The following is a 12,058-nucleotide window of genomic DNA, read 5'->3' as shown; positions in this document are numbered from 1 at the left end:
AAGGTCTGGCAGGTCCTTGGAGCGTTTTCTGTACAGAGGCACGTGTCTGGGGGCTGGCTTCAGGGTCACTCCCTCCCTCTACATCCCCAGACCGAGTGCAAGGCCTGGATTTCGTGGGCATGCTACACCCGTTACCAGAACAGGCAGCCCCTGCAGTTGGGATGGCAGACTTACAAAATGAAGAGAGTGTTTTCACTACTGTGTTATTATTATGGAGAGAGAAAAGGATGTGTGATAGCAAAGCAAACTTCACACACTCAGTTTAACATTTTCTCCCAGATATTAAAGATTTTTAGCACCCGGTAGTGCTTACCCCTCCATGTTTCAATCTTATGTTCCTCTAATTCATAAATTTGTACCTGCAAATAAGAAAAATTCTTATTTACAAATGTTAACATATACAATACAGGAACAAATAAACTACTTGGAAAATGACATAGCTTTTCTAAAGGCATTTTCTGTTTATAATTAGAAAATGAGGGGAAGTATGGAGAAAAATATGTATCTAAGTATTAAGAAAAACTATGGGCTTTATATTTAGACCTAACTGCTTTTCAAAAATTTTGATTTAAGAACTACTGCTAAGATTTGTCACATGGGATTTGGCTGTACTTTATCAAACTCCAACCATTTAAAAATCATCCTTGTGGGCTGGGGATACAGCTCGGTGGTAGAGCACTTGCCGAGATGGGCAAGGTCCTCCGTTCCACCCCCAGTAGTGGAAAATATAACAACAACAACATAAAATACCATACTTGTGCTGATTTTCCTAATTGAAAAGCAACAATATGACCAATACAAGGACACCTGGTATTAACCTACATGGTACTGTTCAAGAAATCAGAATGTCACGTGACATAAAACAGAGTATTTATAGTCTCAGCAAAACTTCCTTCTGCGAGTCCGTCTTATGGAGAAACTCACCATTGTACTTTACACAGGAATGCCATACAACGGCATTCTAGGCAATGAGTCATACACGTGTCTGGCATAGGACAACCGCCCAGTGACGACCCTAGTGTGTGTAAGAGCGTTCTGACATGTTCACACAACGAAGTCAAAGCCCACATGCCTCTCAGGTCGTCTGCCCTTGTTAAGGATGCCTGACTGCTGGACAACTGACCATCACACTTAAAAACACCAGTAATGGGATCGACTTGTACCTTTTAGATACCCCATGGAGTGCTAGTGATAAAGTACCCAACTCTGCCCCACCTCACACTCACAAAAAGACCCAAAACCACGCTGATGGAATCATGAACGTCACACTGTCTGCCAAAGGCCAGCGGTTTTCAGAGGAGACATTAGCAGAACAGCGGAGGCAGGCTCAGGGGGCTCTGCCACTTACCAACATTAGCTGGAGCAGGTCTTTCCTTCATTGGCAGGAAAAAGTCAACACTGAGTGCTTTTTCAATTTTAATCTCTACTTTCTTTTTTCTCCTTTAAAACCATAAAGTACATGAAATTGCTGGGGAAATTGCATCAAGCTCTATGCACATTAACAGCCCTGCAAAGATAAACTCTCTGGCTACCTTATCTCAGGTGTGAGGCCCTGCTTGTTTGAACCCCTGAACAAGAGTGGTGGGCAGTGTCCCTGCACCCAGCCCAGCCAACACTCAGCACCCTGCTGCCACAGGATGCCTTTGGAGCTTAAGCAGCGTCTATTCTGTAAGTGAGCCTTACAGACTTAGGGCCTGCTGACCTGAGGAACCCTGAGAGCAGAGTGCAACAGCTACTTCCTTCCGGCCCTCCTGAGCACACCTGCTGCAAGCCGCAAGTATGTGACTGAGGTAGGCTGGCTCTGCACGGGGGTGAGTAGCTTCATCCATGTGAAATAACCACCACCCCACCTCACCCCGTACCAAAAATCTTAAAATACGCCCCCCTCCCCAGACAGACAGACACAGCTCCAATCAATAAAACAGCCACTTACCATAGGTGACTTATAATATCTATGCAGTATATTTATGAAATCTGTGATTGTTAACATTCCTGGAACAAAGAATCGTGTTAAAAACAAAACTATGGCACATACAAGGAAAATTTAAATGGCAAGTGAACCTCTAATATTTACTAGAAAAGCTAATAAAACACACCTTAAAGATCTTAAGCACAGGTTAATACATTTTCTATTAATGTATTTTCTCTGCCTAATGAGATATATAATTCTAGCTGAAATTAAACAATGGAATGAGAGTATTTGGAAAATAAATGAGAGAAAACTTGTCAATTGTCATAAAACATCAAAAAAAGAGCTAAATGATCTAAAATATTTTAAGACAGGGTCTAATAAAATAAGAAAAAGAATCCCCAGCAACAGCTTCAGGAGCATAGGACCCTTCTGGGAGCGCTGAGACGGTTTTCCATTGTGAACAAAACTGTTTAGGAGGGAGTAGACATTTGCTGTGTGCCTACTATGCGCCCCAGGGTGAAGAAGACACGACCCTCTTCCCTGAGGGGATTATCCTCTAGGTGGAAGCAGACATGGCCATTTCAAAACCATCTGCTGAACAGGACGGTGCCGCTGCCCTCCATGGTGCTTCCCGGGCCACAGCTGCAAGCTGCCCGCGGTTTCTACATGCCCCACCGTGACGCAGTGAAGGCACGGACTGCGTTCAGGCGCTGCCATCTGCCCCTCGAGGAGGAGCTGAGCAGTGGTGGGAGCAGAGCTAGGCCCTGGAGCTAGGGCAGCGCATGGTCTGTCTGCAGCTTGGGGGGGGGCTCTTGTTCCCAGGCGGACGAAGGCACATAAGCGCTTCAGAGTGCCGAAAAATTGCTACCTTATAAGAAAACGACATCACCAAAAGAATCCAATGAAGGTACAACAGTGATCTGAGTCTACTGGCTGCCCTGCCTCACCCGTGTGCAAAAGCGAGAGCGTCCTGAAATCCAGCAACAGGCACACCCGCTGAACCCCACGGGCGCCCTGCACACCCCGAGCTGTCTGCACTGAGGTTCCTCCCATTTCAGACTCCCCCAGGCCCGTCCTGCTCACCTACAAAACTCTGCTTTTTACTCTCCCAAAGTGGCGCTGCCCGGACACCATTGGCCACCAAGGCGAAGAAGGCCTTCTTGACCTAGGGAAAAAGGAGAGGAAGGACGTGAGCTGGGATGGCCACCTGCTGGAGGAGAACCACCTCCAACCCGAGTTCCAGCACTCTTGTCCGCTGTGATGGCAGGTTCTGTCAGTCTGACAAGCTGAAAATAACTGAACGTTATCAGTAAAAGTCTGCTTGCATTATACTTAGGAACACACAGGGGCTGCAGGTTGCTTTTTGCAACTGCAACAACAGAGTTAACTTCAATTCTTCTCCTTGGTGTAACTGAAGACTTTCTGTTAACATAAAGACTTCATGTAATTAAAGCCATACAAAATAATTAGTCAAATTTCTCCTATATGTGATTAATAATTCCTTGAAAATACTGAAGTTATCTCAGATGACTTGGAATGAAAATTGTTTTTTAATATGCTCAATAACAAAACAAACAAGCAAACATTCTCATTTCCCCAAGGGCGAAAAAAAAGAGGTCTAAAGATAAAACGTACTTACGCATTCACTCCCTGGAGACACTCCGTGGTGCCCGTTACAGGTCAGGCACTGTTCAGAGTTGGCTAACAAGAGTCCCATCCAGCCCTATGATGAACGCCCTGTGGGACACTCTACGGTAACACACACAACTCATTAACAGTGAAAGCTCAGTGCTGAACCGAACCTCTAAATACAAAACGCAGCGCAAATAAGGAAAATGGTTCAATTTTATCAATAACACAAGAAATAAAAACTAGAGGGATTTAAAGCATCATTTATAGCTGCTGCTGCAGGGTGGGCCCTCAAGGTCTCCCAAAGGCCCATGTGCTGAAGGCCTGGTCCCTGGCCCATGCTGCTGCCAGCAAATGGAAGACACAGGGGCAGGTGGGGCCTGGTGTAGGGAATTAGAAACTGGGGGCATGCCCTTGAAGGGATAATGGAACCCGGGCCCCTCCTTTCCCCTCCTGTCTTTTTGTTTCCCAACTACAAAGAGGTGAACACCTACTCTGCCCCCGACTTCCACCATGATGTGCTGCACTGCCACAGGCCCAAAGCAACAGGGCCAAGGACTGAAACCTTGGAAACTGTGAGCCAGAAGTAAACCTGTTCTCTTTATAAGTTGTTTATCTCAGGTGTTTTTATCACAGTGATGGAAAGCTGACTAACACAGCTGCCAAAATAAGTCAACAGTTTGTGGAGTTTTAGCTTCTAATAATTGCTATTATAAAACCACTGATGGAACCACGAAAAGTTTTTATATAACCACAGTTGGTATGATGAATTAAATGTAGGTGCCCTTCAACAGATGAATGGATAAAGAAAATATGGTTTATATACACAATGGAGCATTACTCAGCCATAAAGAATGACTTTATGACTTTTGCTGGCAAATGGATGGAAACGGAGACTATCATGCTAAGCAAAATAAGCCAATCTCCCAAAGTCAAAGGTCAAATGTTTTCTCTGATATGTGGAAACTAATCAAAAATTAAGCAGGAGAGGATAGAAGAATGATCAGTGGAATGAATAAAGGGGACTGAAGAGGAGGGAAGAGGGATGGGACAAGGAAGAACACTGGAATGTGCTTGATCTAACTTTCCTATGTATGCATGTGAATATATCACAGTGAAACTCACTGTCACATACATCCACAAGACACTAAAAAAAAACTGTAAGTAATTAACATAAAGATCAGTCAGTAGACTAGAAGGAAGGGAATGGGGGAGGGAGCAGGGGAGGGACAGAGGAAGCACTGGGGGCTAAATTGGAGGAAATCATATTCTGTGCTTTTATAATTTTGTCAAAATGAATACTAATGTTATGTATAACTAAAAAGAACCAAAAAATAAAATAAATGAAAAACTCAAAAGCTGGACCTGGCAGTGCACACTGTAATTCCAGTTACTCAGGAAGCCGTGGCAGGAGGATCCCAAGTTCAAGATCAGCCTGGGCAACTTGTGAGAACCTGTCTCAAAATAAAAAATGAAAAGGGCTGGGGTGTAGCTGAGCAGTAAGTGCTCCTGGGTATTAGTCCCAGTGCTGGGAAAGACGGGGATGTGGATGTAAAATAGAGAGAAAGTGAGGAAAAAGAACTAAAAATGTTCCGACTGCCTACTGTGCGGTGGCTTCTCTGCTGCGTTACTTTTGGGAGTGGGATTCCTGAAAAGACAGCTCACGTAAATATTTTAAAAAGTGAGACCTAAAAAAATACCCACCCAACAAAAGAAAGCTTGTTAAAATATGAGCATACCAATGAGAAAAACACACCTAGCAGTGGTTAAAATCGTCTATTATGAAGACTATGTTCAAGTTTAAAAAGTTTGACAATGAAAAATGCTGAGTATAAAATGATATATTATGGTAATTCTATAAAATATGTAGAATGGAAAAGATCCAAAAGAAGCAAGCCAATAATTAAAACTGCTACATTAAGGAGCTGGGACAATAAAATGTGCGTTTCTTTTTAAAAAATGTTATGTTGTAGTTTTTTTTTTTTTTTTTTTTTTTAAACTAAAAGAGAATGGCTTTCTTCTTATCCACTACATTAAACTGTTCTTAATCTACTAGTGAAGGAAATGGGTAACAATTACAGGAGCGTAAAGCAGACTCTAGGTCTAATAATGTGGCAGCTACTTATTCATTTATTGTGACACATCTTGCCTTTCTGTAGAACTACGTATGCGCCTGGTTTACCTACACAAGAAGGATCTCTGACGGTCAGAAGGAACTCACCAATTACTCTGCACACTTACCGAAACCCAGCCCCGTACTGTGCCCTCAATACAGGAGGGATTCTCTTAGTTTAGTGAACTAGCAGAGGGCAGGAAAGAGGGGGTAAGCAGTGCCAGCCCAGCAGTGCTGGAGAGAAATGTAACTCAACGACATTTATGAATTGATAAAGGACTTCTGAGCCACACCTATGTTGAGCATCACAAAGCTGTTCAGCCTATTTGTCTACCTCTATGGTGTTCAGGATGGTGTGTCCATTTGAATGCTCTGAGATTTCTACATGGGGATACCTGGGGAATCCTTCTCTGTGGCCCTAGAAATCAATATAAAAGACTATGGAGGAAAAGTCACCTATAAATAGATTCTAACACACTGACTATCTGATTAGCTTATTTTTCTTTTTCTAATTGAAATAGGCATCTAATTAGAATGGCAGGGCATCTTTTAAAACCACAAATTATTTTCTTCAAAATATCATGAGGCAGGGAAAAAAATCATTATTATATGCATTCTTTAGGATTATTCATAAAACCTTAAATGATCATGACAACTGAAAAGTTACTCTAGAAAGTTGCACATTTGGCCAAAATGAAACAGTTGAAAACAGCTCATACAAGCCGTAGGAGAGATCTGGACGCTACTGAGGTGGTGGCCTGTAGCAACACAGGCAAGATTCAGGAGCAAATTCTCCAGAAAAGACACACAGGGACTGTGATCCACATTCATTCTGGAATTTTCCTGAGGGTATTTTCCAAATCATCCTCAAACATGAATTTCAACAGAAAACTAGAATCTATCCAAGAAGACCAAATAAATTCCAGGCAGGATAAACACACCTGAGCGCATCATAGACAAGGTGCCAAAATCTCAGGCAGAGAGATAAAAAATCAGCCAGATACATTACCTTTCAAAGGAGCAAGGATCAGACAGATGGTTGACTTTGCAACAGAAACTATGACAGTCAGAAGGTGACAGAAAGAGTCTGATGGCCCTGCCGGCCTGCCAGCTGGCATGCAGATCCAGGGAACACACTCTTTAGAGGCACTGGCAAATACAGCTGTTCAGATGAACAGAAGCTGGGGGAACTGTCAACTGGCCACACTGCGCGTAGTACCTGAGGGGGCCCTCATGCTGGAGGCGACTCCAGAGCTGCAGAGGACTGCAGGAGGGAGCGAGGCACACCAGGGGAGGGCAGGCACGTGGGCAGGCACAAAGCAAGTGTGGACCGCTGCAAACAACAGAAACCCACCCCACGGGCAGACGGCCGGTACAGAGGCAAAGCAAATGGAAGAGATGCGCACAGCAGGAGAGGGGCTGCGTGAAGATGCTCTGCTCTGCTTTCGGGAGGTAAAGCATCCTGAGGGGACAGCGGTGCCAGGCAGATGCTACCGTGATGGACAAGGCAGCCTCTAGAAGGTCAGTCAAAGAATGCGTAACTAACAGCGAAGAGGAAACGGAGAAAAAGGTTCATTAAATTAAGTGAAGACAAGGAAAGGAGGACTAAAGAAGAAATAAGAAGAAAAATCAAAAACATCCCCATCACTGCACAGCAAAATGCTGGGCTTCAAGCCACCACAGTGGTGAGGACACCAGGTGGACCACTCAGACGACACTCCAGGCACTTATGGCAAGATGTGATCACCGTTAATGCAGGAATTACGAGCCATTCAGGGGCCCTATCAAGGAGAGGCCTTCTCTACTGCGGCCATGAGTTGAATGATCTGACTGTGAGAGCCAAGTAAGGAAGCATTCCCTCTGGGTACACATTTATACAAATTTCTGGAAAAGATTATCCTGTCTAGGGGTTGGCATTGAGTCACAAATGGCTGAGCACCATGGACTTTAATAAACAAGAACACCTGATCAGAAGGTTCAGTAATTAACCCCAGGGGCAGGGGGAGTATTGCTGTTAGCTTTATTTGCTAATATTTTGATATTTGATCTTGATATTTAATGTTTATACTCTGTACAAATGATCACACATACATTCAGCAGATTTTGTTTTTTGGGGGGAAGACTGGGTATTGAGTCCAGGAATACTTTAACTACTGAGCTACATCCCCAGTCCTTTTTATTTTTTATTTTGAGATAGGGTCTCACTAAGTTGCTTAGGGCCTCACAAAATTGCCAAGGCTGGCCTTGAACTTGCGATCCTCCTACCTCAGTCTCTGCAGTTGCTGGGATTATGGGCATGTGCAACTACACCCTGTTAGTTCCAGAATATGTTAATGAATACTTCCATGCTTACAGACGTGCTCATCAAATTTCAAGTTAAAAATGATACCAATGTAAGCAGGGGCTTAATTTTTTGCTCTCAAAATAAAATGACTGTTATTTCAGAATCACAAAAAGATTTCTATTTCCCCATGATAACTTCTCTGTTACCCGAAAACTCTTAACAACCTAATTGCTGCAAAACTACAAAACGTCTCGAGGTCCTGTAAACAACACAAAACCAGCGGCCCCACAGCATGGCAAACGAGACCATCAACGCCCAGAAGGCACGAAACGTGTGTTCTGGGAGGAGATCACTGCTGATGCCACACAGGTCAGGGCAGGGATTGTGGGGGAAACCCCCAGCGGAGCCATGGTTTAAGGCTCAGGAGGAGGTTAAGGATCTCAAGTGGCAAGTGGCATTGATCCTGCAAGGGAAGGCAGAACAGCCAGATGTTGAGGGACAGGGAGGCCTCGTGTCCCTCGTCTTGCCGTGGGCTCAGGGCTGGACATGCTGGACTTCAGCTTGCTCAGTGTGGACCTCCATGCAATCACCACACCCCTGCACTTCTCACACTGAAGTAATACACAAAACATCCCACAGTTTCTGCTCATCTCAAGCACCAGCGCTCTGCTGATGAGCGGGCTCCAGGCTGCCTCGAGTCATGTGATGCTGGCTCAGTTACCTGGAGCCCCGATTCCTGTTATTAAGTGGAACTGACAGATAACGTTTTCCTTGAAGGCTTGCTGGGTGGGTTAAATCGGAGGTGTGTGAAGGTTTGAAGCACCGTACCCAAGGCTAGGCGCCCCAACCAACGCTTTAATTTTCCATCCGGTACTGATTAGACCAGAAGCTGACAGTGGAAGATTTACAGTTTTAATTTCACTGGTGCGAGGGCTGGGGGTGAGCTCAGTGGTACAGCACCTGCCCAACACATCCACGGCTTGGGTCCAATCTTTAGGACCAGGAAAAAAAAAAAATCACCCACACCACTTGCTGACCTGTCATATTCAAGGAAGAAGACCCGCTTTCTTCCTTCAGAGACCCAGCGTAATATTCTGAAGTGCACGAGGCACACACAGCACCTTGCAGAGGGACAATGAGCGCACAGTGACCATGCTGCTGACCCAGCAGTTTTGCTGCCTGTGGTCCAACACAACAAAGAAGTGCCTAACATGGCTTAACACGGGGGTTGCTTGTGAGCAACGTGAAATCATCCTGGGAAAGTTCTCCATGATTACAGAAGGCACAGGTGCTGCCAGTCAACCAATAAGCAGCACAGAGAACTGGCGTAATCTCGTTCTAACTTAATCTGCAGAGAAAACCTCTGGGGCGTCTTTGCACATTTCTTTCTTTTCAACTGAAATGCAATTTGTTCAGACTGTTATCATTTTTAGAATTTACATTTTAAGAGGATTTTCAAACAACCAAATATGATTGTTAATATGGGAAAATAAAAAATTTAATAAATATGGGAAATAAAAAATTTAATACAGAGATGATCTTTTAGAATCGGAAGCAGTCCCAAGTTGCTCAGAGGGATTCTGGCAGTCGAATGCCAGGCAGTGTATCTGTGTTTCAAAAAAATGGAGGAGCTGGTTTCTCTGATGCTTTGCTGCTTTCTAACGGTTTTACTCTGGTTTTCACTAAGGTGACTATGAAGCTTTAAAAATTAATATTGATGAAAAATGAAAGTTCTTTAAAAACTTCCAATTTGATCCTTGCTAAATTTTCCACATCAAAGCTTGTCAGGTGGATTTAATGCCCAATGGCTTCCACTCTCTGTATAACACTTCTTAATCAGTCGAGACCCTCTATGACCCAGCCCCAGCCTCCCCCCAGGGCCACACCTGGCTGCACTGCTCACAGGGCTCCTTCCTCTTCGGTGAACTTACCTTTGACTTTGCCTACTGAATGCAGCTCACCTTTAACTTCTAGCTCCACAACAAAGCTACTCCAATCAAAATCGCCATTCCCTCCCCCCTCTACTCCCTTGGGACCTAACTGCTACTTCTGGAGTTGCACTTGTGAGTCCTTAGGTGACAGTTTCTCTTAAAAAGTTTTCCTTCAGGGGCTGGGGAGATAGCTCAGTTGGTAGAGTGCTTGCCTTGCAAGTACAAGGTCCTGAGTTCAATCCCCAGCACCACACACACAAAAAAAGTCTTCCTTCAACTACAGGGAGCATAAGTCAGAAATACAATGGATGAGGAGCCACTTTGTACCCGAATGCTATGCAAGACAGAAGGCAGACAGTGTGCTGATGAACAAAGAGGAAGGGGCCACACTGTGGAGCCCTGTGGGGAAGGGCTGGAGAGCCAGGAGCTCAGGCACAGGCTGACCTCTGCAGGACGGGAAGAGCCAAGGAGGGGGCCCTGGCAGTGGCGGCTGGGAACCGATCAGGGAGAGTGTTTCGGCTCAGGTGACAACACAGCTGCCCATCTTCATTATTAGCTTCTGGAGAAACTGAACTGCTCCAGATGTGAAATGCAAGGTCATCAACACCTGGGGCTCTCAGTGAGAACAACGGCTGGCCTGCGCTCTGGAGGGATGCTGCCAAGCCCACCTGTGAGCACGGTGCACCCACACTGCTGTTAGTGCTCCCTCTTAATTCAGCAAGAATGGGGAGCCACACAAGACTCTCAATGCTGCAGTCACAGAAGTCTACCCGCCCCTGTCTCTCTCTCTCTCTCTCACACACACACACACCTCACTAGAAGGGTTAAAAATAAATCTTCCAAGAAGCACAAAACGACAGAGATTTTTTTAAAAGATAGGACTAGTGAAGATCAGATCAGGGAGAGCAAGTCTAAGAGCTGCAAAAAGAAAGCAGTAGGAAGAAAACTGTTGAAGAAATAATACAAGGAACAGAGAAATGAACAGCAAGCATTAGATTCCAAAGGCACACTGCACACGCAGCACGATGAGTGGAAAGCCCAAAAGCTTCAGAGGGATAAACTAAAATATAAAATCACACATAAAGGATAGAAATCTTAACAAACTGGTAGCTAGAAGTAATGAAATGATGCCTTAAAATTCTAAATAAAAACAATTTCCATTATGGAATCTATACACAGTGTAAGTGATATTTCCCATCTCAAGTAATGAGCGCCAGGCATCTTTTCTTGGGATGCGCTATGTACTGACTGTGAGCCTGAGGTTAGCCTACTGCCTAAGGGGTTGCTTCTGGGGAACGGGGCATGGCAGTGAGGAACAGGTACAAGAGACTGCTGTTTTTACCATAAACTGCTTTGCACGTAACATTCTATTTAATGTATTTTGAAAACTCCTGAGTTGGCCACCGCCGGCCTTCTGTCCCAGTGAGAAGGCAAGCGCCCACCACAAGCCTGCTGGGGCGGGCCCTGCGTGCACACGCCGCGCCCCCCAAGCTCGCGGCCCGGGACATTCTTCTCTGGAACACTGGAATGCTGCTGTTCCTCTGTGCTGCAAATCATATGAACTGGTCCTAAGAATAATGGAGCTTACTGAGGAATCTCTCCAGGCGTTGATGATATTAGCTCCCCCTCCACATTTCCAGTCATCCACAAGCCAGATGACACCACCAACAGGGTCAAGGTTCGAGTCACTGCTCCAAATGTTCAAGAGCTGAGAGTGCGGGCACCCTGGGTGCAGCCGGCTTCTCAGTTTGGGCCCAGGAGGCAGAGCCTGCCACAGGAGCAGAGAAGCAGCAAAGGGGGAGCCGGCAGGGACGCCGCAGAGCCCTCGCACCACCGGTCTCCGGAGCCTGCCTGCACCAAGGCCACGCGGCCGGCCGCCCCTGGCTGTGGAAGCAGAGGTGTGCACACAGCGTGGGCCTGGGTGAAGGGCTGGCCTGGCACACCTGCACGGGCGAGGGCTGAACTCCGAGGTGGTGGAACGGACGTGGAAACGGCCCCAGGAGGGATCCACGGCAGCAAGAAAGCCCGTGCTGGGCCGACCGAGATGTCAACATTCTTCTGAGAGGGCTTTGCCAAGGGTCTTGGGAGATCCAGATATGCCACATCCATGCAACAGTCGAAACTGGAGAGGCAGGGCTGGTCCCTGGACGTGAGTGTTCGAGTCTGTGTGAACTCATGATGGGTTCCAT

General features: G+C 45.7%; 1 protein-coding gene across 8 annotated transcripts in view; it reads right to left on the bottom strand.

Annotated features, from left to right (window-relative positions):
* The window catches only part of PRKAG2 (protein kinase AMP-activated non-catalytic subunit gamma 2), a 263,046-nt gene that overhangs the window by 13,939 nt on the left and 237,049 nt on the right, over positions 1 to 12,058 (bottom strand). For all 8 annotated transcript variants that reach the window (XM_079151049.1, XM_079151047.1, XM_079151046.1 and 5 more), the window contains 3 exons: positions 2,996 to 3,077; positions 1,934 to 1,992; positions 314 to 359 (listed from right to left, as the gene is read on the bottom strand). In XM_079151049.1, the coding sequence (XP_079007175.1) occupies positions 314 to 359; positions 1,934 to 1,992; positions 2,996 to 3,077 (187 nt within the window). The remainder of the gene's footprint in view (positions 1 to 313; positions 360 to 1,933; positions 1,993 to 2,995; positions 3,078 to 12,058) is intronic.

Source organism: Sciurus vulgaris (assembly GCF_902686455.1).
Source record: "Sciurus vulgaris genome assembly, chromosome: 8".
NCBI lineage: Eukaryota > Metazoa > Chordata > Mammalia > Rodentia > Sciuridae > Sciurus > Sciurus vulgaris.
The sequence above is the reverse complement of the archived record's forward strand: the minus strand, read 5'-3'. Positions and strand labels throughout refer to the sequence as shown.